Raw genomic sequence first — 25886 nt, 5'->3', positions numbered from 1 at the left:
GCAGTGGTCACTGTTAGAAGACAGGATACTGGACTAAATGGACCATTGGTCTGACCCACTATGGCCATTCTTCTCTTCTGGAAACCCAATTTTCTGTCAAAAATAATTTGCCAGACCATTTTTGACTAGCCCCAGTGCCAAGTGCTGCAATTATACCACATATTAAGCTCTGTATTGGCACTAATCCCTTCAGTCATTACTAATGTGTGCTAAAAATACCTTCATTGTGAGGATCCTAAAATGCGCCCTGAAGTATAAATGCAGCCGATGAATTTCAAAGTATAGGAAAATGCATATCATTGAAGTGGTGGCTTTATGGTTATTGCAATTCTTTATCTGATTTGCTGATTCTTAATGTAGGTTTTAGTGTGATTATTTAAGAAAGGCTGAAGATTGCTTTTTGTAGCTCAATAAGCCTTTGGCATATCCTTTGTACTGGCCATCCTAATGAGGAATGTTACTACTATAAATTTAGACAATAAACCTAGGTAGACTTCCGTTTGAAGTTCCCTCTGCAGGAATGCCCCTTGAACTCATAAAAAATATGCTACACCTTGAATAAGACTGACCTATTGCATTGTTGTTCCCTTTGTTGCCAATTTTACTAGAAACAGCAAATAGCTACATTTTAAAAAGTTCCCCCATATAAACAAAATACAACCGCATTTGAGCATCACCAGGCACAAGTACATTAACTGTTTGGTCAGTCAGGATTTTACACAGTATTCATGTGTTTTTGCATCAGTACCACAAAAGCTGCAGATCCTTTAAGGATAGCAGGTTCTGCATAACAAGTTAGTATGAAAGTGATCTGAGCTTTCTGTGATTAGACACTAAGAATGATTTTCTATTCTCTTGTTTGAGGGCTGGAGACAGCTGCACACAAAGGAGCAGCTGCAGAACTATGGTCATGGCAGTGCTGAAATAATCTCATTACACGTAGTAACTAGACAATGTTTTATTACAAGAGAAGAACAGTTTTATATTGCCAAAAAAGCTCCATAGTTTGGGAAAGCTGTACAGGTAGCAAATGTCCATACTCAGAAGTCAACTGGCATTTCAACCTGGAGTGAAAGGCAAAGGAGTGTTTCAAAAACAGGAATTTAACAGATAAGGCTTCAGAATTGGCTCTTCCCTTCCAGCTGGGAGTAGAGACTAATCTCAAATCACGTTACAACTTGCTGTGAAACAGCAGGAACAGAATTTGAATGACTGTATTTTCTAATCCCAGCCAGCCATCTTGGCAAAAACCACTCCCACGTAATAAGGAGATCAGAATTATATTCAGTGTTTTGTTCTTCAGACTCCTTATAAAATTTCCTTTGAGCACATACACTGTACTTCTATTTTGGCTACGGAAGGATAACTGCAGTGTGAAAGAGAGCTATTGGGACAAATGAACAAGTCAGAGGTAACAGCAAACGGGAACCACTGCCAGGGGTCAGGAAGCATGGCAAGACACCACCAGCTTTAATACTCAGCTTTGAAAGGATAGTCCTTGTGATTTGTGCACCTGAGGAAAAGAAAAAGAAAGGTTATTCTGAAATCGGAATTAAATATGACTCATGGTGGCATTGGTGCTTCTTTTGGACCGACAAGGGTCTGAAAGGTACAAGCAGTCCGCACAGGCATTAAGTTCCGACCAGCCTCAAACATATCCAGTTTATACACAAACTTCCCCAATCCCTTTGCATTTAGACATTGAGATGTCAGAGGCAGGGAGATCTGAATGCTTTTTAGATTAAGTGTTTACTTTTGTGCTGCGTCATTCAAATGGTAAGTTTTCAGATTTTTGAACAATCAGTTTTGATGTCTGAGTTTGATATTGCAAGGTGCTACAATCTGTATAGAAGTATTAATACTTCATACTAAATATGTCAAACTTCAACACTCAATATCCCTAATGAGATCATGTCCATATTTTAAAGATGGTGGGGGAAAAAAGGAAAAAAAAAGTCTGTCAGAGAGATCAAGTGAGTTGTATGTGATAAATAAGCTGGATAGCCAGGCTCAGGATTTGGAAATCTAACTCCTAATATTGTATTAAATTTCTCCATATTGCGGTCTCTGATTTCATACAGACAAATGCAAGATTGCTTGCTAAATTTGTTACTGTGTTAGAATTCTATTTACAAAAAACCCAAAGGACCCCAAAAGACTTCCACTCAGTTTTGAAAAATTTAAACTTATTTACATCATTTACCTGTTCTTCAGATGGGACATTAGTAATAATAATCTGAGCTATTTTAAATTCACCCAAGGCAAGCCCCCCCCAACGCCCCCCCCACTATTGTTTAGGCTGAGACAACTTTACTCAGAGCTCTGTTTGACACTTGATTTGAAACAGGTTTACTGTCCATTTAGGACAGCACCCTTTAACACTCAGTTCCAGAAATCATTTCAGAGTGTGACAGAAGAGTGAGAGAGTACTCTCTGATTCTGGGATTGCTTAAAGTCTGAGACTTCCCACTCCAAAACCAGACCTAGTTGAAAACAAACTAAACAAAATCCCCCACTACACCCCAGCAACAGATAATCACAACTGCCTGATTTCCTCTCACCCATCAAGCAAAAGGGAACAAAGAGATAATTTTGAAACATCATGATGCGCGGGGCCATGTTCAGGCACAGCTAAGTAGGAATGCAGATCTACTTGGACAGAAGAAAACGTGTTAAAAATCAATTTAAAATGATTTCGTTTTATTATGGGGACTGAAAAACTCAACTGACAGCACAGAAGCTGATCAACGCATCTCAAGTTTTAGGGATTCCAAGGGCAATTTAATTCCTCAAGTCTCCACTGGAATTAAGCATTCAGCATGCTAACAAACTCCAAAGAGGCAGGTATCTGCATTCTACTGACAAAGCGTGTGGCAGATCCTTAAAAGGTTCGACCAATATCACAGATACAGTCCCATGTCAGGGCTAGCTTTAGAACTAGATACTAAGAACTCCTGTGTTTAGGCTCTTACTTCTTGATAAATAAGTGAGAGTTTAAAATCAAATGTAGGTATTGAAAATAAGGCCACATATTCACCACTGAAGATGTTAAAACCCTTCCTGAAAAGAGATTTTTGGACAGCTTTTAGGTAAATTTCAGTTTGCAGGTTGTTTTTTTTTTTTAAATCAATCAATCAATCTCACACGCACAAAAATAATTCCCAGATATTGTTTTTAAGTAATCTGCATAGAATAGCACTCAGTGTTTTCAAACATTGTCACCTACATGGTGAATGCACAGGCTCTCCAGTTCCTATTAAAGCTGAGGATGGTTTCCATCTCCTCTTTAGTCAATTCAAAGTCAAACACCTGACGAGAAAACATTTAGTTAGCTTTTCAAGCAGCATAGTCAAGACTTGATGATCAAACATTCACAAGACTGAAAGAAAGGCTCATAAACACTCCCAATTTGACCTAAAAAATTGGCTTTGTACAACTAAAGTATTTCCCTTTGGACAGCTGCAGTCTACTGGTAGAGAAAGGTGTAAGCTGAAGTGACAGACCCGTCAGCTATACGGAAAGCTTTTGTGAACTGTTATAATAAAGACTGTTAGCTACACATTCATCCTGCATTTTTGTTCATATTCATTGACATCTAATGCCTCCGAGTGTGGGTAATACATTTTACCGGCCTGTTAAGAATACAATGCTGGAAAATTGCAGTGTTCCACTTAATCCAATGTGTGTGTTCTCACAACTTGTTTAATTTGAATGTTTTAATTTAGGAAATAATCAAAATGTTTTTAATTGACTGGTAATTCAGTGAAGTACCACTGAATTAAGAACAATTATATGACAAATTGTGTGTGTGAGTGAGAGAGAGATATGAGAGACTGGATCTGAGTACAGGAAAGCTATTTTCTTGACACTGCTCTGTATACACAGTGTTTTAGTGGCACATGACTCCACTCAGGTATTAGGCAAGCTTTACTTGCTGGTTTGTTCAGCACACAAGAGAAAGGACCATGAACAGTCACTCGGTGCATTTATTTTTAAGCCAGTTTGGCTCACCTTTTGCCCTTAATCCCAAGTGTTAGTTTAACCTTCATTATACTGTATGTAAAGGTACTAAAAAACCTTCCACCTTTTCAGGATAACCTGGGAAGAGTGAGAAAGTCTAGCTACCTTCCACATAAGAAGTTTGGACTCCATCTAGTTACTACACTTCAAAGCCGACCTGAATGTTATTTGCAATCTTACCTTAAAGTTCTCTTCAATACGATGTGGTGTAACAGACTTGGGAATCACAATCACATTTCTCTGGATATGAAACCGGATCAGAACCTACATAAACAGATCAGCAGTGTTACTTGCAAGTCATTCATCACCAGTAAGAGACCAAAACCTCTCTGTTCTAAACTAACTATTAGAGCTAAGATTCAAGACACACTAAGATGCAGTTCATCAGAACCACTCCACTTCTGACGCACCTCTTTTCATCACTGCAGTACTTAAGGCCAAGCTGACACTTATTGAACCACAAGGAGTTGAACAGCAGTGGCCAGGTGAAGGTGATGTTTCCCTTTCCTCTGTTATCCAAATACCTGGTGATCACTAATTTCTTACCCTTACAAGGAGATTTAAGAAATGGAATCAGATTGCAAAGGATGCAGAGTCTACACAAGATTAGAATGCTCAAACAACAGATATAATGCAGCGACCTCACTTTGCTGGGTACAGATACCTGTGCTGGGGTTTTGTTGTGCTTGGCTGCAATCTCCTTAATCTTGGGGTCATCCAAGAGGGAAGGGTCCTCTGGTTTAGCCCTGTAAAAACAAGAGATAGAAAGTTAACGGTGGCAAGTTTTCATAAGATGACTCTACATACTAACAGAAACACCTACCCATTACAACTGCGTTACTTGCTCAACATGCCTCAGAGTTTCAAGTTCAACATTCACATTGTCATGATCAGGCAAGTCAGGCTGCCAAGCATTCTTACCATGGCCTGTCAGGAGATCCGAGGGGACTGTATGCGGTCACAGAGATCCCTTTGGATTGGCAATATGTAATCAGCTTCTCCTGGGTAAGGTATGGGTGGCACTCAATCTGTGAGCACAAGATACAAATTTACTCAGAGGCAGACTGCACTAATGCTGCTATGTTCCAGGGATCATTTCCTATTCCATTTACAGGAAATATCTTTGGTAGGTTGACAAGTTTGACCAGTTATGCACCCTGTGTATGTTACACAACTTTGACTTGTTTGGTATTCTATGAAATTTTCTTGTTTTTGTGTTACATCTGTTGGGTTTCAGTTATTACAGGATATTGCAAGGCAGGGGAGGGGATGGGGAGAACATACCTTAATGAAAACATAAGTATCAACTTTGGTCTCCAAAGATTTACAAAAATAGTCGCCTCAGAATTAGACAACTGAAGTAGTACAATAAAGTTCATATCCGAACGTATAGCGTAAACTCAGAATAATCTAGCTGAAGCGAAATTCAAATAAGTAGGGCTATTTCTTCCAATTTAAAGTCTTCTTGTTTAGCTTCCCTAATTAAAGATACAAATATTTTGGAAACTACTGTAGCATCAATACTATGAACTGTAGTATTCCAGACCATTACTTCAGAATAACGTAACACTGTTTTCATGTTAAACGGGAAGGTACATTTCAATCAATTAATTGAAAGGGAAGTTTCAATACTGGTTTCTGCTGTACATGAGTGCTCTTGTTGAAAGTGGCCCTATTCAACCAAAATGTAAATACTGAACACAATTTTACACATTAGATCATTATGGAACTTTTTCTAGACAATACATGTGTCTGCCTACCATTAGTTTTAATGGGATCATCATCTGCATACCAGGCAGAGCAGAGGAAAGACTACAGAACCCTTAATGTTGGGTCCACATTCCGGTAAGCTACTGCAGTACAACCCACAGTACAACCAGGATTATCACAAAGTCATGGGGCACTGGCTCAGTTTGGACAATTGAGGCTTTGGATAATTGAAGGGATTTTCAGGGTACCTACACACTGGGGAGCATAACCTTGTTTAACTGGGCCCATCCTATCTGTCATTCAAACCATCTGGATTGCTGCTTTCAGACTGAAGCCCTTGAAGTCTCATGCTGCTGACAGGTGGACCAAGACACTGCACTGAACGTGATGGATTGCAGTTTTATTTATGGTTTCTAGCTGCATTGCTGTTAGGAGATGATCATGTGGCAGTTTCCCAAAACTCCTAATATAGTTTGGAATAATAGTCAACGCACAGCTCACGGCTGGGTTCAGCTGGACATATGCTGCATGGCTATTTTGTTTCCTCAGCACGCAGAAATCCAGCTGCTTGTACAGCATATAACAAAAATGCCCCTTTCCACTGTCTGGAACTGTGGCCACTGGGAGCAGCCATACCTGCGGACTCCTAGGTAAACAAAGCATCTCACGACCTGCCAGGGGCTTACCCTGAACAAGCTGTGAACCAAGTTTGGGAACCCCTGGCCTAAAAGCATATATAGAAACTACTTTAAACTGCTACCTCCTGTATAAGGGAATGAGCGAGTATTTGGGTTAAAGGAAAATACCTTCCATCAAAGATTAAAAAATTAGGATTTGTTTCCAAAATGAACCGCAGATGGAATGGTTCATGTGTGTTTACAGAAGAATGTTTGAAAATATCTGCAAATAACTGAGTGGGACTTTCATCCTCTAGATTGTATGGATCATTGGGCTATGCATGCACTACACATCTATTCTTGGGAACAGACACCCATTAGAATTTATTTCTGGCTCGTGCTAAACAGGTTTCCAGTTTGTCTTGAAAAGTAACTTGCGCCAGAAAATGTTGTTATGTAGGCCAAGGGGTATCAACACCCAATTGCTGTACTTCTTAATCAAATGAAAATATGAACAGAGGCAGCATTTGATATGGAGCTTTTTTGCCTTTGCCATGTGGCAGCCTAAGGAATAAATGAATCCCCACTATCAGTCTCCCTTTCAGTCAAATACAGTATTCCTCTGGCCTTCCCCTCCCCACCACTAAGTTCTATGCTACAGAAATTCCAACTTACATTTCCCCTGGGCCCCCCCCAAAAGAGAGCTATTCTAAAGTATTTCATATGGAACTAGAAATATGCAAAGAATATTAGTCTTGGCTCTGTTAGCTGGACAGGAGCTCTAATTTATGAGCAGAAGACAAAAAAACCCAAATGCTAAATAACAAAGTTGTTATTACAATGAAAAACTTGAACTAGCCAACTTGACTAGCAACCTACTTCTATCTTGGATTGTTTGAAAGAAAATTAATTTAACTGAATTGGTTAGATACACTTTCAACATCCAAAGGGAGGAGGCACATATTGATTTTGAAATATTACTATTACTAACAAGATACTGTTCATATATTCTCCATTTTCACTTAGGCATTCAAGTAACCCTCCCTTTTGTTCCTTTGCTAAGAGAACCAGTACTGAACTTGGATCGTTTACACGATGGTACCAGGGAAAGGTAATGGTACCAGGGAAAGGTAATAACCACAATCTATTTATTTTGTATTCCAGATTTTAAAAACAGACCAGTCAAGCAATTCAGTTATTTTTCCTATCACAGCCATTACTTAACCCCCTGCACCATACTGTAGCTGTTGCTAGTAGCTGAAGTATAGGCAAGATGTTTCTGTAATTAACACTTGTATTCTCTCACATACGTCTTAAGCCTGGCCACAGCCTCTGAAGTCAATGGGAATGGAAGGTTCTCAGCCCCTTGCAGAATGGTGCTCTTAGCTTTCTTAGAGGTTGTCTACACGGCAGCAGTGCAGACTACAGGGGGTGTAAATTGTACAGCATGCTAAAGTGCTGCGTTTTAACTGCCCTGGGTAGATCCTGGTGGCGAGAACTGAAAAGGTACCGAGTTCGCATTGAGGTAGTCCCATTTCAAGCAGGACTACATTAACATGAACTAGGCACACGTCCCCACTCTGTGGCCTGGTCCACACTACGCAGTTAAATCGATTTTAACAGCGTTAAATCGATTTAACGCTGTACCCGTCCACACTACAATGCACTTCATATCGATTTAAAGGGCTCTTTAAATCAATTTCTGTACTCCTCCCTGACGAGAGGAGTAACGCTAAAATAGATATTAACATATCGATTTAGGGTTAGTGTGGCCACAAATCGAAGTTATTGGCCTCTGGGTGGTTTCCCACAGTGCACCACTGGCCGCTCTGGACAGGAATTTGAATTCTAATGCACTGGCCAGGTATACAGGAAAAGCCCCGTGAACTTTTGAATTGCATTTCCTGTCTGGCCAGTGTGGAGCTCTCATCAGCACAGGTGACCATGCAGAGCTCATCAGCACAGGTAACAATGCAGTCTCCTGAGAACAGAAGAGCACCAGCATGGACCGCACGAGAGGTACTGGATCTGATCCCTATATGGGGAGAGGATTCAGTGCTAACAAAACTCCATTCCAAAAGATGAAATGAAAAAAATATTTGAAAAAAATTTCCAAGGCTGTGATGGGAAAAGGCCACACCAGGGGCTCAGTGCAGTGCAGAGTGAAAGTGAAGGAGCTCAGACAAGCCTACCAGAAAACCAAAGCAGCAAATGGAAGATCCGGGTCAGGGCCAAAAACATGCTGCTTCTACGCTGAGCTGCATGCAATTTTAGGGGGCTGCACCACCACTACCCCCCCCCTTGTCTGTGGATTCCGAGGTGGGGGTTATAATCTCAACCATAGATGAGGATTCAGCGGAGGGGGAAGATGAGGAAGAGGAAGAGGAGGAAGAGCTTGCAGAGAGCACACAGCACTCCATTCTCCCCAGCAGCCGGGAGCTTTTTGTGACCCAGACGGAATTACCCTCCCAGCCCTCCCAAGCCACTAGCCCAGACAGTGAAGCCATGGAAGCGACCTCTGGTGAGTGTACCTTTGTAAATATAAAACATGGTTTAAAAGGAAGTGTTTTTTAATGATTGATTTGCCATGAGGGCTTGTGATGCATTAGCAGGTAGTAAAGTTACTGGAAAAGTTTGTTAACATGTCTGGGGATGGAGCGGAAATCCTCCAGGGACATCTCCATGAAGCTCTCCTGAAGGTACTCCAAAAGCCTTTGCAGAAGGTTTCTGGGCAAGGCAGCCTTGTTCTGTCCACCATGGTAGGACACTTTACCACGCCATGCATGTAGCAAGTAATCGGGTATCATTGCATGACAAAGCCTAGCTGCGTATGGTCCCAGTGATTGCAGAAACATCCATTCTTTATCTCGTTCTGTTATCCTCAGCAGAGTGATATCGTTCATGGTAACCTGGTTGAAATTAAGGAATTTAATTAAGGGGACAGAGAGGTGGGGGAGGGGAGAAAGGATAGCGCTGAGCTTTTTAGCATTTGGCCAGCAGGAATCTTCCCAGCTACTAGCCATGCGGTGGGGGGGGGGGGGGGGGGGGGTAAAGGAATTCTAGAAAATTGGATTGGGGATGGGAGGGGTTGGTGTCTGCTGCTCCTTGTTAACAGGAAAGAAGCAGCACAGGGAGAAGCTATATGCCTTACCATGACAGCCTGCAAGCTGAATTGTGATAGCCAGACCTGTGTTGGTGTTGATCTGTTACACCAGAGCCGCAGGCACTCAATACTAAAAGAATCCAAATGCGACCTTGTAGTGAAATCACATGTGCTATGTAAGGTGAGTAGTGTTATTCACTGTGAAAGAGTATAACCATTGTTCTGTGAAATGTATCTTTTATAATCCTTCTATCACTATTTTCCCCCACTCATGCAGCTGCACATTTTTCAAGCCTCCCTACTCCATCCCAAAGGCTAGCTCAGATAAGGTGGAGGAAGAAGAGGACACGAGATGAAATGTTCTCAGAAATCATGGAAGTAACCTGCAATGAAAGAGCTCATCTGAGGGAGTGGAAGGACGTAGTAGCAAAGTACAGGAAAGATGCCAGTGAACATGAGGACAGGAGGAATGCTTGAGATGAGAGGTGTAGGCAGGAAGATCAACGGTGGCGGGATGCAACGCTGAAGCTGCTGCGTGATCAAACTGACATCCTCCGACGCCTGGTGGATCTTCAGGAGGAGCAGCGGGGTCACAGAGTGCCGCTGCAGCCCATGTTTAACCACCCTCAGTACTCACCATGTTCTATGTCTTCCTCACCCAGACGTGTAAGAACGCGTGGGGGAAGGCTTTGTGCACCCGCCCACTCCACCCCCGTGGACAGTCCAACCGAAAGGCTGGTCATTACATTGAAATGTGCTTAATGGCCTTTTCCTTCCCTCCTCCCAACCCACTCCCAGGATACCTTGTTATTTCTCTTCCTCTTCTTATAAATTACGTGCTTTTAAACAAAGGGGGAGGGTGGGTTGCTTACAGGGAATGACTTTTAATAAAGAATACATGCTTTTTAAACTATAGTGACTATTTCCATAAGCAAGCTGTAATCGAAGGGGAGGGTGGGCTGCTTACAGGAGGAGTCAATAAACGGGGGGAGAGGTTCATGAAGGGGAAAACACACACAGCAGTCACACCGTACTGTGGCCCATGATGAAACTCGTTTTCAAGGCTTCTCTGATACACACCGCTTCCTGGTGAGCTCTTCTAATCGCCCTGGTGTCTGGCTGTGCGTAATCAGCAGCCAGGTGATTTGCCTCAGCCTCCCATCCTGCCATAAAGGTCTCCCCCTTACTTTCACAGAGACTGTGGAGCACACAGCAAGCAGCAATAACAAAGGGGACATTGGTTTGGCTGAGGTCTGAGTGAGTGAGTAATGTTCGCCAGCGAGCCTTTAAACGGCCAAATGAACATTCTACCACCATTCTGCACTTGAACAGCTCCTGACCACTGTCCAGGCTGCCTGTGTATGGCTTCATGAGCCATGGCATCAAGGGGTAGGCTGGGTCACCCAGGATAACGACAGGCATTTCAACATCCCCAACTGTTATTTTCTGGTCTGGGAAGTAAATCCCTTGCTGCAGCCATTTAAACAGAACAGTGCTTCTGAAGACATGAGCATCATGAACCCTTCCTGGCCATCCTACGTGGATGTTGGTGAAACGTCCCTTGTGATCCAGTAGTGCTTGCAGCACTGCTGAAGAGTACCCCTTGCGGTTTATGTACTGGGTGCTCTGGTGCCAAGATAGATGGAACCCATATCCCTATCGCCCCTCCCCCACAGTTAGGGAATCCCATTGCAGCAAAGCCATCCACTATGACCTGCACATTTCCCAGAGTCACAACCTTTCATAGCAGCAGCTTAATGATTGCTTCAGCTACTTGCAACACAGCAGCCCCCACGGTAGATTTTCCCACTCCAAATTGATTCCCGACTGACCGGTAGCTGTCTCGCGTTGCAAGCTTCCAGAGGGCTATTGCCACTCGCTTCTTCACTGTGAGGGCTGCTCTCATCTTGGTATTATGGCGTTTCAGGGCAGGGGAAAGCAAGTCACAAAGTTCAAAGGAAGTGCTCTTACGCATGCGAAAGTTTGGCAGCCACTGCGAATTGTCCCACACCCACAAAACTATGCTGTCCCACCAGTCTGTGCTTGTTTCCCGGGACCAAAATCGGTGTTCAGTGGGTAGAACCTCCCCTATTACCAGCAGGAGCTCCAAAGCGCGGGGGCCCGCAGTTAGGGAGAAATCAGTGTCCATGTCCTAATCACTCTCGTCGCCGCGCTGCCGTAGCTGCCTCCTCCTTGCCTGCCTTTGCAGTTCATGGTTCACCATAGACTACGAGAATGCACGAGGTGTTCACAATGTCCACAATTGCGCTATTGATCTGAGCAGGGTCCAGGCTTGCTGTGCTATGGCGTTTGCTTTCAGTTCACCCACGAAAAAAGGCGTGAAATGGTTGTCGTCTGCTGCTTTCAGGAAGGGAGGGGTGAGGCTGTACCCAGAACCACCCGCGACAATGATTTTTGCCCCATCAGGCACTGGGATCTCAACCCAGAATTCCAAGGGGTGGGGAAGACTGCGGCAACTGTGGAATAGCTATGGAATAGCTACCCACAGTGCAACACTCCAGAAATCGATGCTAGCCTTGGACCATGGACACACACCGCCGAATTAATGTGCCTAGTGTGGACGCGTGCAACTGACTTTATAATATCTGTTTTATAAAACCGATTTAAGTTAATTCAAAATTACCCTGTAGTGTAGACGTACCCTGTGTCTCAGCTTCCCCACTGTAAAATGAAGATGATACTTATCTCCGTTGTAAAGCATTTAGTTATTTTCAATCAGGAAAATACGTAGCTCTAACAGTAATTATTACCATTCACTCCCTCAGCTGCCCCTTCAGAATTCTAAAAGGGCTGAAAATGCATTCTGTGCCTACTCTGCCTGCTCCCTACCTCCCCACTGTAAAAACTGACATGATCAGATCCTCATGATCTCAGAGACATCGAGCTGTTGCCTTTAAGCAGCTTACCTGGTTGTTGGCAGGCCTGTATTTTAACCCAGGCTTGTTCAAGAGTCTCTCTATCTGTTTGTGGTTAAAGTTGGAGATTCCAATGGCTTTCACCAGTCCTGCATCCACCAGCTCTTCCATAGCCTAAGGGGACAAGAGAATCTGAGTCTATGTAATCAGATACACAAGGTACGGCCTACATAAGGCATTCTTGCTGCCAACATGGTATATTTCTTTGATGATAACCAGTGATAGGACACTTGGTTGGACTCATTATATTCTGGAGTCCACCAGGGAAAATGGATGCAGAGAGAACAGTGTTTTTCACCCTCTTCTCGGAGATTTCTTTTCTGGCTGTGAGGTTTTTACGCATTTTTATTCATCATAAGAGTGAGTTTGAAGATACCTGGGTCAGATAGTCCATTATTCTGCCAGTGTTGGGTTATCCTCAATATTGTGGGTAGTATTTAAACCAGGGGTCAGCAACCTTTCAGAAGCAGTTTGCCAAATCTTCATTTATTCACTCTAATTTAAGGTTTTGCATGCCAGTAACACATTTTAACATTGTTAGAAGGTCTCTTTCTGTAAGTCTATAATATATAAGTAAACTATTGTATATAAAATAAACAAGGTTTTTAAAATGTAAGAAGGTTCATTTAAAAGTTAAATTAAAATGCAGAGCCCCCTGGACCAGTGGCCAGGACGCAGGCAGTGTGAGAGTGCTGCTGAAAATCAGCTCAGGTGCTGCCTTTGGCATACGTACTATAGGTTGCCTACCCCTTATCTAAACCTACAATTCTCCTTTTACTTCTGCAAGTAATAAGCAGAGCTGAGAATTTTCAACAAAATGTTAAAATTTCAGAGAATTTACTTTGACTATGTCCTGACACACTGTATGTCAGTATTCTAGCAAAGCAGTTTTTCTAGCCAGAATTTTAAGTTTGAATCTGAGGGAACTTAAAATTTAACTCACAGAAAATGTGAAAGTTACCCAAGGCAGCCAGTCAGGGAACAAAAGTATCATCTGACTTGCATAAATATACAGTGCAAATTTGGGAATATTTACATAGAATTCTAAGTGATGTGCAAACCAAAAATGAAGGTATTTACAAATAATTTTGAATGAATTATGAATTTTTCACAGAAATCAAACAAAATAGATAATCTAATCAGAGCCAAAATGAATCTCAAACTGCAATAAGACTCACCTCCCAAGTGTCCAGAATATCTGTGTCACTGGGCAAGACCATGCCTTTCTCATCCGCGGGAAACAGCTCCTCTCCAGCCTGGCAATGCAAGGCAGAAAGTCAAACGTTCTCTATTGAATTTTCTGCTGAAAGACTAGAATTCTTGGGAAGTCAAACTGAACTCAGATTCTGTATAACAGCTCGAACTCTTAGGGCAGAAGAAGAGGAATAGTAACTCCTATTTAAGTAGTTACCTCACTCATTCCGGCAAGGTCTCCCTTCCTCATGCTACACATGCATCATTCCAGCCACAGAATCCACCCCAATAAATATGGTTAATTCTGTGGCTGGTCTGCAGTTCAGTGACCGATTCAACAAAATAGAACAGTGATCCACCATAGTACAAGTGCACCTGGGTTACAGGTTTATTACTTACGGGTGTAGCAAAGCACAGTTTTTACACATTGTCCCATTATGTACATAATGGGACATTTCTTTACTAACCCAGATTTATATTTGACTCCATCTACTGCATGAGTGATGGTGTGCTGTTGCAGGCCTTTAGTGGGAGACTATGTCTAGATTGCAGGGAATGGAAGAAAGACCATGGAACAGACTGTGTGCATAAGTTACTGTCTATGCTTTTGCTATTATGAAAAGCTCGCTTTCCTAGGCTCCTTTACAGCCTGACTGCAGTACTGTGATACCAGCACAGCCTCACTTCATCTGCTTTGTCCACCTTAAAGATACTGGAGAGTGCATTTGGGAGTTGCACAGAATACCAAGGAGAAGGTATTTTTAATCAGGCTCTAACAGAAAAGAGCCAAGACAAAAGAGTCAATGTGAGACCGTATCTTTAATCTGCATAGGGGCTTTACAATGAAAGTTGCCACTTCTGAATGCCAGGGAATACAGAACAACAAGGCTCTTATGGCAGATGGTAACTACAACTTTGTACTGTGCTTAGGGATTCCAAGGGCAGCAGGTGGGTGTCAGAGAAAAGAGAAATTAAGAATTTATTTCACTGCCTGCTGCTTAAGTAAGGCCATGTCTACACTACCAGTAGATCAGTGGGGTTCGATTTAGCAGGTCTAGTGAAGAGTGCTCTCCACCGGAATGAGAGGAGTAAGGTAAGTCGATAGGATACGCAGTGTAGACACCACAGTAACTTGACTTAAGTTACATTGACTCCAGCTACGTTATTCATGTACCTGGAGTAGCGTTACTTAGGTCGACTTACCCCAGTAGAGCAGACAAGGCCTAAGAGTGCTACTAGCAACAAAGAACAGACTTATTGTTAAGAAGCAAGAGATACAGCTGTCTGTCCCATAAAGAGGAAGACAAACTAGTACAGAAGGAATTGGTAATCAAATGGTTAAAAGGTATAAACTGCCCTGTCAAATGGGATACCTGGATTTGATCTGAGATTCATCTCTTCTTGGATCAACAGGGGCCAGGAATGTGGCAGAAGCAGCATGCTCAGCTTCAGGGATGAAAGCCTTGTTCACACACTCATTCAGTAAAGCTGAATAAGCAGCACAAGAAGAGTGATGCTGAGATACCCTCAAGGAGGATACCTCCAGGGTAAAAGGATTGGGGCTGTAATGGGATACCTTATCAGTAGGACAGTGCTTCTCCAGAATCTGTCAGGAAAAAGCAAAAAAGTATTAAAACACTACAGTACCTTAAATCCTAAAGGCCAGTGAATGAGATACAGATCCAGGTAATTCAGTTTCAATGCATCAAGAGTTTTCTGGCATGCTCCCTTCACCAGAGATTTCTCATGGAATGTGGACCACAGCTACAAAAGGAAAAGCAAACAAAGCAGTGACCTCACAAGCAAATGCTCTTACAAAGCTCTCACGAACAGGACAAAGGGTACGTCTTCACTACCGGTGTATCGGTGGGTAGCAATTGATTTCTTGGGGATCGATATATCACGTCTAGATGAGACGCGATGTATCGATCCCCGAACGCGCTCCTGTCGACTCCGGAATTCAAACAATGCGAACAGTAGTAGCGGAGACGACAGGGGGAGCCACGGACATTGATCCCGTACAGTGAGGATGGTAGGTAACTTGATCTAAGATGTACGCAACTTCAGCTATGTGAATAACATAGCTGAAGTTGCGTATATCTTAGATTGATCCCCTCCCCTAGCATAGACCAGCCCTTAGTCATCTCACACCTACAAGAAGCAGGTTTGGGAATATTACTACCCTCATTTACAGGCTCAATCTGTGAGCAGAGACAGAGGGAGAGGTTCTTGATGCTAGTATTTTCAGTAGCAGTTTACTTGATAAAATTGGGTTCTGACAGATTAAGATGGTAAAACAATTCCACCAGTTAAGGCACCAACAAAAAGCCACTTATTGCAAGACACAGTATTGGGAAAGAGAAAACTAAGCATTACACAGTAATGAAGCTTTCCAGCCATCTGTATCCAGAAGCAGGGAGATGGGAAAAACCTCCTGCATGAGTTTGGCTAGCCTTCTGATTTGATCACCTAATTTAAGAGCCTAGATAAAGAACGGTTTCAAACACAAACACATACAATGCAAAAAAGTTATTTGGGCCCCCATGTTTTTGAATTGTCACATGGATCTGGATTAAAAAAAAAAGTACTTAGCTACTTTAGTCACATCTTAGGCTCCACTGGGAACCAGGAAACTCCTGCCAAACCCAGCAGGTACCTAAACTCAATTGGCACCTACCTTCTCAGGGTAAAAGTTCCTGAAGTGGCTAAGTTTCTGCCTCTGGGCATGCTTACTGCTGCCCCCCCATCCTGCATCTGGATGTCTAAGTCCCAGAGCAATGCACAAGCCAGGGGAAGATAGCAGTTTGTCCAAAGTCACATGCAGGGCCCAATCCAGCAGGCATGTTCAGAAGCCCACTACCAGACCACGTATAATTCAAAATCTCACCAAGGGACCCTCACCTGGGATGTGGAGGACCCAGGTTCAATTCTCCCTTCAGACAGAGGGGAAGAAAGGATTTGAAGAGATGTCTTACCTTTCAGGAGAGTGCTCTAACCACTGAGCTTTGGGATATTCTGGTGTGGGTCTCCAATCCTTAAGGAAGCTACTCCACTCCAGATAAATGAGAGGCGTTCACTCACTACCAAGTACAATCATCTTCTGTGGGAGTTATGGGTCCTCAGGTGGCTAATAAGACCAATCCTTGAACCACAAGTTCTATTACACTGAGGGCAGATGTTTGTAGGCTCAGCAGGAGGGCCACTCACCATGACTGGAGACCAGTCTCTCCTTCCTCCTGTACCTGTTGTCCTCTTCAGCTTGTCAGTGAGCAAGTTCAAAATGCAGGCGACCATCACATAGGACTTCAGTCCGTATTAAGCCACCCCGGGCAAATGTCTCCCAAGTGTCAACGTCAATATTACACTTTTTTAGGTTGTCCTTCAGCAAGTCCTTCTAATGCTTGTTGTCCACCCACATTACGGTGCCTTCTTTCAGCTGAGAGAATAGGTCCTGTTTTGGGAGGCGATTGTCTGGCATCTGGACAACGTGACCAGTCCAGCAGAATTGCTGATGGATGATCATTGCCTCGATACTCCTAGTCTTTGTGCCTCTTCCCCAACACTAATATTGGTGTGCATGTCTTCCCATTTGATCTTCAGAATCCTACAAAGGCAGTGTTGATGGTGCCTCTCAAGGACTTTCTAGTGTTGTCTATAGATTGTCCAAGTTTTGGACCCATACAGCAGTGTTGGGAGAATGGCTCAATATGCAAGAAGCTTGGTGTCTGTTCGAATATCATGATCTTCAAAAATCCTGCTCTGTAAATGAGAAAAAGGTGCATTGGCACAGTTTAGGCGATTTTGAATTTCTGCATCAATATCTGCTTTTGATGAAAGATGACTTCCAAGGTAGCAGAAATGATCAATATTCTCCAGTACCACTCCATTGATTTTGATAGATGGGGCATGTAATACCTCATTTGGAGAGGGCTGATTGAGCACTTTAGTCTTCTTGATATTAAGAGTGAAACCATGTCACGTGTAAGCATTGGCAGACATATTCAAGATAGTTTGAAGATCTCTCTCAGAGTGGGCAAAGATTGCCTTGTCATCAGCATACCGAACAGCTTTCCATCCATTCTGTAATGGATTTCAATGCAAGCTGTAAACTTCCAGCAATTAGGTAAAGAATGACGGCAATAAAAACTGCAAACATGGCTGGAGCAATCATACAGTCCTGTCTGATTCCTGTTTGTACTTTGAAAGGTACATTCTGGGATCTAGTGCTGCTCAGAACAGTCACTTTCATGTTAGCCTGAAGCAATTTTAGGACATGGATGTCCTGATAAATACATCAATCTTAGAAAGTACTGTCCAGAGGGCATGCTATTCACTGAATCAAAGGCTTTAGTTAGATCAATAAAGCCATGTACAGTGGTTGGTTTTGCTCCCGACTCTTTTCTTGCAGCTGCCATGCTGTGAAGATCATATCCACAGTTCCATGACATGGTCAGAAACCACTCTGTGACTCTGGTAAAATTTCTTCTTACAGGGGCAGAAGGTGGGTTGCAAGGACCTGCACCAGAACTTCTCCTGCAATGGCTAGGAGGGAGATACCACGATAATTTCCAAACACCATTTTATCCCCTTTCTTGAAGGCACTCTCCTCCTTATCCAGATTTTAAGGATAAGCAGGTAAAGCTGCCAAATTAACTCTGATCCATCATCTTTAAAGATTTCAGTGGGGATCCCATCTAGACCGTCTGCCTTCTTGTTCTTCATCTGCTTGGTGGCATTGTGTACCTCATACAAATTGGGAGGGTCTCCGAGCTCATCCCTAAATGGTTGTTGAGGGATTTGCTCAAGGACTCCATCTGCAACCACAGAATTATGGTTAAGGAGATCTTCAACATGTTCTTTCCAGCGCAAACTGATGGCTTCGTTGTCCTTCAAAAGTGTGATTCCATCCTTAGAGCAAAGGGGATTCATACCATGGCAAATTAGCCCATATGTAGCCTGGGTGGCACTAAAGAAACCAGATGTATTGTGCATATCTGCGAGATGTTGAGTTCTTGTGCTTTCTCAGTCCACCATTTGTTCTTGAGCTCTCCAGTTTTACATTGGACTTTTGCCCTCGCCATGACATGAGCTTCTCTCTTTATATTACAATTTATGTCCAGATAAATAATGGAAAAGCAATTGGAGCAGAACTACTGGATGCTGGGTCTCCCAAGTGGGCATCCTAATGACCATGCTACAGAGTCACTTATGTGCACACAAAAGAATCCCATAGCTCAAAGGTTAGCCCACCCTCCTGAGAGGTGGGAGAGCCCTCTTTGAATCCTCTTATCCTCTGCCTGTGGGGGAGAATTGAACCCACTGGACTAGTGATCATACAGTGGATAGCATCACCACTTTGTGTGGTGTTAGGCACCCACCTGATCATTCTCACAAGAAGCAGTTTACCTGCCTAAGGTGCTTGACATTAAGAGAGCAGTTCCTATTTGTCAATTACTAGCAGAGACTGGTGCCTATTTCAGAGAGAGGGGTGGGGCTTGGCAGACATCTCCCAAACAACATCTCCCATTGGTTTGGTTAAACGGCTCCCCACCTAGCAGGCTGGCTTTTGTGAATCACATTCTTAGCTGTCCCATCTCTCCCCATTCATTGTACAGGAGCCCAGGCACTTCACTCAGACTTTGGGAATTGCAGCATGCTCCTGTGATTTTCTAGGTGCCCAAAAGTTAAGTGTTGCAATAATGAAACACCTTTCTGAATATAGGCCACAATCTCAGCAAGCCACAACCTGGTCCTCCTTCCAGCAGCAGAAATGGAAAGAGACAAATGGTAGCTTGCTGCATTGGCCCCATTCTGGAAGTTGCACTGGAAGTGGGGGACGGATCTTGTAGCCCCTAACACCCTCCCATGATTCAAGGACTTCAGTAACTCAGCAAGAGTTTAGGAATCTATTACAGGAGTGAGTGGGTGAAGTTCTGTGGCCTGCAAGATGCAGGAGATCAGACTAGATGATCACGATGGTCCCTTCTAGGTCTTAGGTCCAGCTCTAGGTTCTACATTACAAGCTCAGCATGCCAGGCAAAAACAGTAGTCCCTTCCTCAAATCACTGGAAGGGCACAGTATTCCCACCTCCATTGCTAGTATGTTCACTAGACAAGAGCCACTTTTATTCTCCCTGCGCATGCCCTTTATACCCATCCCACATGAACATGTGAATCAGGAAACACAAGGGTGAAATGTACCATGTCTTGAATTGCTTTATAATCACAGAGTCAGATTTTCCTCCAACACCTGGGGTTCACGGAGTCAGCCCCATGACCTTGATCTTCCTGCCAGAGCCATACCTTACTGACAACAAAGAGGTCCTCTCGTTTCACAACCCCTTCTTTGATTTTTTGCTGGATCCCATCCCCTACTTCATTCTCATTCTGGTACACGTAGGCACAGTCAAAGTGGCGGTATCCAATGTCAATGGCAGCCTTCACTGCATCCTTTACTTTTCCTGGGGGAGACTAATCAAAATAATAAATTAAAAAACACACAGACACGACTCTAAAAATATCCCATTTCCCAGGTGCCTAGAGGCTCAGAAACCCCAATAAAGTTTATTTCTTCTATGGTGTTCACCTCCCAGGCATCTGGGCACCTTGCAATCATAAGGAAAAAGGCCCCTCTGTGGTTGTCTAGTAATTGTTATTGTCTGACTTAATGGCAGCATCCATCAATGCATCTAGCAATCCATCCTGCATCTCACTTGGATAGTTTAGCAAAACAAAGCTACCTCACACCATGACCCTACTCTGGATAGCTGTCAATGAGCTATTTCTATGTGAGAGGGTTCTTTGGCAACATCCTTCGAGTGGCCTTGGGAAAAGAGCTATCCTGGGAACTAGCTGTCAAGGCTTATTCCCCACTCTGGCACTTCGAGTGCAGAAGGTGAGGGCCTGCAAGGATTCTAAAAATTAATACTGGCCACTCCAAGCTTGTATTAAACTCCCAAGGTTACAGCTTCTCTCTGACCTTGCATGGTTAGATGTTGCCACCACCCAAGTGCAAAAAACTCTTGGAACCCAGGAAGGCACACTTGGGAATTCCCTCCTGTGGGGTACCTTCAAGCCCTTTCACCCACAGGGAAGAGCTTAGAAAGAATACAAAGGAAATCAGCTGTTGCCACCAGCTAATTAAACAAATGCACAAACCTCTTAGGGACACAAAAATTCAGTCCTGTTCTTGAAAAAGGTAAATTTTATTTAGAACAAAAAGAAAAAACACATCTGGAACTTGTGTTTTTTAAAACCTAGCAAAAAGCCTAATTACAAGGATTAAGCATCAAGATAGCTTCTTGAAGTCCAGCTTAAAGGTTACAAACACAAAAGCGTCTGGGGTTAGCAGAGAGGAATCCACGAGCCATAAAGAAATAAAAGAGATAAACCTAATCATGTCTTCCTAGACATTCCCTGATCTACTTACATATCTGGGGTTTTAAATGGATTAGTTTCTAGGTATGATCTGATGATTTTTCATACCTGGCCCAAAGCTTTACACAGTATAGTTCCAGCCCTGTCTCTGCTCTGTCCCCTCTCTCCAGAGAACAGAAAGACAGGGGAGATTCCTCCCCACCCTGCAATTTAAAAAAGCTCTAGCCTTCCCATTCGCTCTTTTGGCCACTCCCTTTTACCTATGGGCTTTACTTCCTTTATCTGTGAAGGGTTAGAGAACAGCTACTAACCGGGATTTTATAGCTAACTGGCTGGCTGGGTGTCCACAAAAGGAAGCTCCTCCCCCACCCCCCGCCTTCATTTATCACATTAGCAGAAGAAGCATCCCATCTGAGCCTACGAAAGGCAGTGTGCTGCATTGGGAAAGGCAAGGGACGGAGTCAGCTGACCTAAGTTCCGTGTGATGTGGGGCAGATGACTTGACCTCTGTCCCTCATTTTCCTCATCTGTAAAGTGAGGATACTAATAACCACCTTCTTTGTAAAAGTTTTTCAACTCGACAGACAAGAAGCGCTATAGAAGGGCTATGAATAATGATCATACAGGGAAGCATCCCACAAGAGGGGAGGCTGGGGAGATGCAGAAGCTTCCCGATCACTAAAAATGTGCAATCACCACTCTGAAAAGAGAATAGGTAGCCAGAAGTAATATGGCAGATACAGACTGCTGAGGGGAGGAAGATTTCAAATGTTACATAAAGCATGGTCAAAAGGAAAAAAAAAAAAGAGGGCTTTTACAGCAAGGATTCTTAGAGCTAGCCTCCTCACCTCAGAATGCACTCATCTCACAGTACAGCAGGGGAGTCACTGAAGTATCAATGACAAGTCCTACTGTCTTGAATCCCTGCACTTTGGGCATGCAGGTGAGATTGCTTAATGCTTCCCCTGAGAAGACCATTTTCCTGCCAACCATGGGAAGTGATCCTATGACAGCTGAACTGTTGCAAACCAGGAACTTGCCACAGTACCAGAGCTGCAGCTTTGTCCCTCAGGGCACATGACTAGATAACAAGATGTAGACCAGTCCACTGACTGACATCTATGAACCAATATTAGATTTCAGAGTTTGCAGTGTGTATTAGACAAAAGAATTAGAAGAACATTTTGCTCAAGCAAAAAAAAAAATTAAAAAAAATCAGATAGCGTCTGCATTTTCAGGTATTGCATACATCCAGCTGTTGCTGCTGATTGCTATTTGATTTTGTTCCAATTCTGCTGGTCAAAAGTTGCTTGAAATACTAAAGTTGGCCTAAAACACTGGCTTGCTGCTCTCAAAAGGTAAAAATAAGCAGACACTGGATTTCAGGTTTTGCTATGGTATATCCTGCTACCCAGCACTTGGGGCCTACATAAGATAAGTGCTCTATGAAGGATCAGTATGTGATCCTTGGCCTGTAAGCGGCCAGTGGGAAAGAAGTGGGGAGAAAGAGACCTTAAGGAAATTATTTATATGAACACACAGCGCATAGGCACTGACTTCAACTCCCACCAGTGGGTGCTCAAATCCCCCTCCCCTGCTCCTTCCAGCTCTTCCCCAAAGTCCCTACCCCAACTCCTCCCCCTCCCTGCCCCTATTCTGACTCCTTCCCCATATCCCTGCCCCAGCCCTGCCTCCTCTTCTGAGCATGTCATGTTCCCATTCCTCCCCCTCCCTCCCAGTTTGGCATGGCAGGGCAGGAAGCTGGGCAGAGAAGTGAGGACATGGCACACCCAGGACAGGAAGAGGTGGGGTGGGGGGAGGGGAGTTTGGCTGCTCGTGGGTGCTCAGCACCACTGATTTTTCCCCTGTGGGTGCTCCAGCCCCAGAGGACCCACGGGGTCTGCGCCTATGACTCAGTAGCCATTATGACATATTGTTCAGCAAGTCACCTATTCTATTCCACTGTAGCATGCTGTTTGAAATAGCATTTTACAGGATTGTATGAGACACTGTCAGCTTTGTGGGACCATATAATGCTGAGCTCTGTCATAAGACATACTTACAAAGGGATACACTTCGAAGTTGCAAGTCAGGTTGGAGTTTGGGCTATGAACCCCCCCTTCCTAGGCATCAGAACCCAGACTCTAGCCTGAGCTGCAACTTCAATGAATTAGCCCTGCTCCCCCATATCAGTCAACCCAGCCTGGCAGGCTCACTACTGCAGGCTACCTAGACACACCTTACTTTACAGATGCCAAGCAGATTACAATTTCGGATCACCACCCTGCATTAACTTAGTATTGGAACCAGCATATCAAGCAATGGATAGTAAAACCATTGCACAAAGTTGACATAGAAAAGTGCTTTTAAGAATGTAAAAATAGCTCTGTTTACCTATAAATCTGTTTGGAACATATGATTTCACAGACAGAGAGCATGAGTAAGTTTAATGACATTTTAACAAGATCCACTGTCACAAATTTGCCATCTCTCGAATAATAACTGCAATACTGCTTTGCACTTCAGTAGGACTTTCTAAGAAAGGATGCTCTTTATGAATATTAATCCTCTCAACACCCTTGTAAAATAGGTCAGTAATATCCCTGTTTTACAGACAAAAAAAGCAAGGCATGAATATTTTCCTCAAAGTCACATACAAGTCTGAAGTCAGAATTAGGAACAGAACCCAGAAATCTAAACTCCTGGCTGTATTAACTAAAATTATAGTTCTTTCAGTCCCCTTTCCCCCGCTCCCCATTGTATGTGTTGCTAGTTATGAATCAATCAAATGCTGTACAGTACAAAAAACAGAAAGTCCCTGCCCTGAGCTTTCTAGAAACTACTCTTGTATGTTATTTCACTATTAAAGTGATACAGACAAACTTCATGAGACTTAAGGTGATATTCTTTTAAAACAGAAGTAATAAAAAAATCTAGGCCAATAAAAAACTTTAAAGAAAAGGCTAAAAAATCCAGCTGTTTTGAAACAAAAGGTTCTCTTGCAGTATCTGAAACCCAAACATTGCAGAAGGGCCTAAAAGTGAAACTGACTCCTTTGGTTTTTAATCCAACCAGAGAGAAGTAGTAAACGGAAACTTGGGCACTGACAAGGAAAATGCGTTTTTAAAATGCAATTTTTTAAACAGAGGCAGTTTTAACTGTAACAGAGGCAAAGAAATTAGGCCAGAATACACTATTTTTAAATTGACAGTGCCTCTTTAAATAGGCCAATTTCCTAGTCAAATTCTGGAGTGCAAGAAGCCTTTACACTCCTCTCTCCCCCCCCCCCCGAAAAAAAGCATAAATTACACCCGACGCATTATGTGCCCAACAACTTTGAACAGCTACTCTCAGACGCAGCAAAGGCTGGATATGGAAGCATGACACACAGCAACAGTGTTACATAAGGGCCAACAGCGATTCTAGGGGTGAGCACACTGAGCGCATACAGATACCCCCCCACCCCGCGCCGCATCCCACGCCTTGCAGGCGCAGCAGGGGACAGGACGCTTTCGGGGGGGGGGGGGGGAAAGAAGGGGAACAAATCTTGCCAGCAAGAAAACCAGACCGTTTGCAAAGGAACTACCCGGTGCTCAGCAAGAGCCGGGGGCGGCCAGAGCTGCCTGCCCTGTAACAAGAAGCCAAGCCGAGGCCGGCAGTTTTGGGCACACACTTTGCAAAGGGAGGACCAGATACAAACAGATCAGCAGTTCTGGAGGCAGCGATGAGGAACGGATGCAGTGTGCACCCGAGCGCAGGCGCCGGTGGCCGCTCTGTACCATGTCCTAGATCCCACCTGCTGCAATTACGGTACCTTCCAGGTGCCAAGCCCCAGGATGGGCATCTTTGCCTTAGTGTTCAGCTCCACGTAAATCCCCATGACTCCCACTCTTCGGCCCTCCCCGGATCAGGGCCCGGGGAGAAAAACAGCAGCAGCCGCCCTCTTTATAGAGACTGGCCCCGCCCCTGCAGCTGGTCTCTGAGTAGCGGCTGCGGTGGGCGGAGAGAGCAGAGACTGAGGGCTTGTCTACATCAGAAAGTTGCAGCGCTGGTGAGGGAGTTACAGCGCTGCAACTTTGAGAGTGTCCACATCTGCAGGGCATCACCAGCGCTGCAACTCCCTGTTTGCAGCGCTGGCCGTACTCCCGTTTTGTCTCGGGTGTAGAGGATCCAGCGCTGGTGATCCAGCGCTGGTAATGCAATGTAGACACTCACCAGCGCTTTTCTTGACCTCCGTGGAAGGAGGAAGCCTCTGGTAATCAAGCTGGTTTCCTTTCCCGGTTTGCTCTCTCGGTCCCGGAGCCAGCCAGCAAACCGCAGGGAAGGAGACCTGCTTGCTCGGGGTTCCGGGACCGAGAGAGCAAACCGGGAACGCCGCGGTTTGCTCTCTCGGTCCCGGAGCCAGCCAGCAAACCGCGGGGAAGGAGACCTGCTTGCTCGGGGTTCCGGGACCGAGAGAGCAAACCGGGAACGCCGCGGTTTGCTCTCTCGGTCCCGGAGCCAGCCAGCAAACCGCGGGGAAAGAGACCTGCTTGCTCGGGGTTCCGGACCGAGAGAGCAAACCGGGAAAGGAAACCAGCTTCGCCGCGGTTTGCTCTCTCGGTCCCGGAACCCCGAGCAAGCAGGTCTCCTTCCCCGCGGTTTGCTGGCTGGCTCCGGGACCGAGAGAGCAAACCGCGGCGTTCCCGGTTTGCTCTCTCGGTCCCGGAACCCCGAGCAAGCAGGTCTCCTTCCCCGCGGTTTGCTGGCTGGCTCCGGGACCGAGAGAGCAAACCGCGGCGTTCCCGGTTTGCTCTCTCGGTCCCGGAACCCCGAGCAAGCAGGTCTCCTTCCCCGCGGTTTGCTGGCTGGCTCCGGGACCGAGAGAGCAAACCGCGGCGTTCCCGGTTTGCTCTCTCGGTCCCGGAACCCCGAGCAAGCAGGTCTCCT

The 25886-nt window shown here is 44.3% G+C and overlaps 2 protein-coding genes across 4 annotated transcripts in view; both read right to left on the bottom strand.

Annotated features, from left to right (window-relative positions):
- The window catches only part of LOC115639767 (estradiol 17 beta-dehydrogenase 5-like), a 296315-nt gene that overhangs the window by 91827 nt on the left and 178602 nt on the right, over positions 1-25886 (bottom strand). The window lies entirely within an intron of this gene.
- LOC115639805 (aldo-keto reductase family 1 member B1-like) lies at positions 943-24918 on the bottom strand. 3 transcript variants are annotated; one of them, XM_030542785.1, is made up of 10 exons: positions 24772-24918; positions 19884-20051; positions 15228-15344; positions 13565-13642; positions 12378-12500; positions 4942-5048; positions 4685-4766; positions 4201-4284; positions 3227-3309; positions 943-1513 (listed from the first exon to the last, which is right to left on the bottom strand). In XM_030542785.1, the coding sequence occupies exons 1-10, from the start codon at positions 24835-24837 to the stop codon at positions 1471-1473; spliced, it is 951 nt and encodes a 316-aa protein (XP_030398645.1). In that variant the 5' UTR covers positions 24838-24918; the 3' UTR covers positions 943-1470. The 3 variants fall into 3 exon arrangements, with proteins under 3 accessions (XP_030398645.1, XP_030398649.1, XP_030398654.1); XM_030542789.1 differs by lacking the exon at positions 19884-20051 and having other exon boundaries at positions 24772-24917; XM_030542794.1 differs by lacking the exons at positions 15228-15344; positions 19884-20051; positions 24772-24918 and adding an exon at positions 14954-15058.

This window comes from Gopherus evgoodei, chromosome 1 (genome assembly GCF_007399415.2).
Source record: "Gopherus evgoodei ecotype Sinaloan lineage chromosome 1, rGopEvg1_v1.p, whole genome shotgun sequence".
Lineage (NCBI taxonomy): Eukaryota > Metazoa > Chordata > Testudines > Testudinidae > Gopherus > Gopherus evgoodei.
This window is presented reverse-complemented; position numbering and strand designations above follow the sequence as displayed.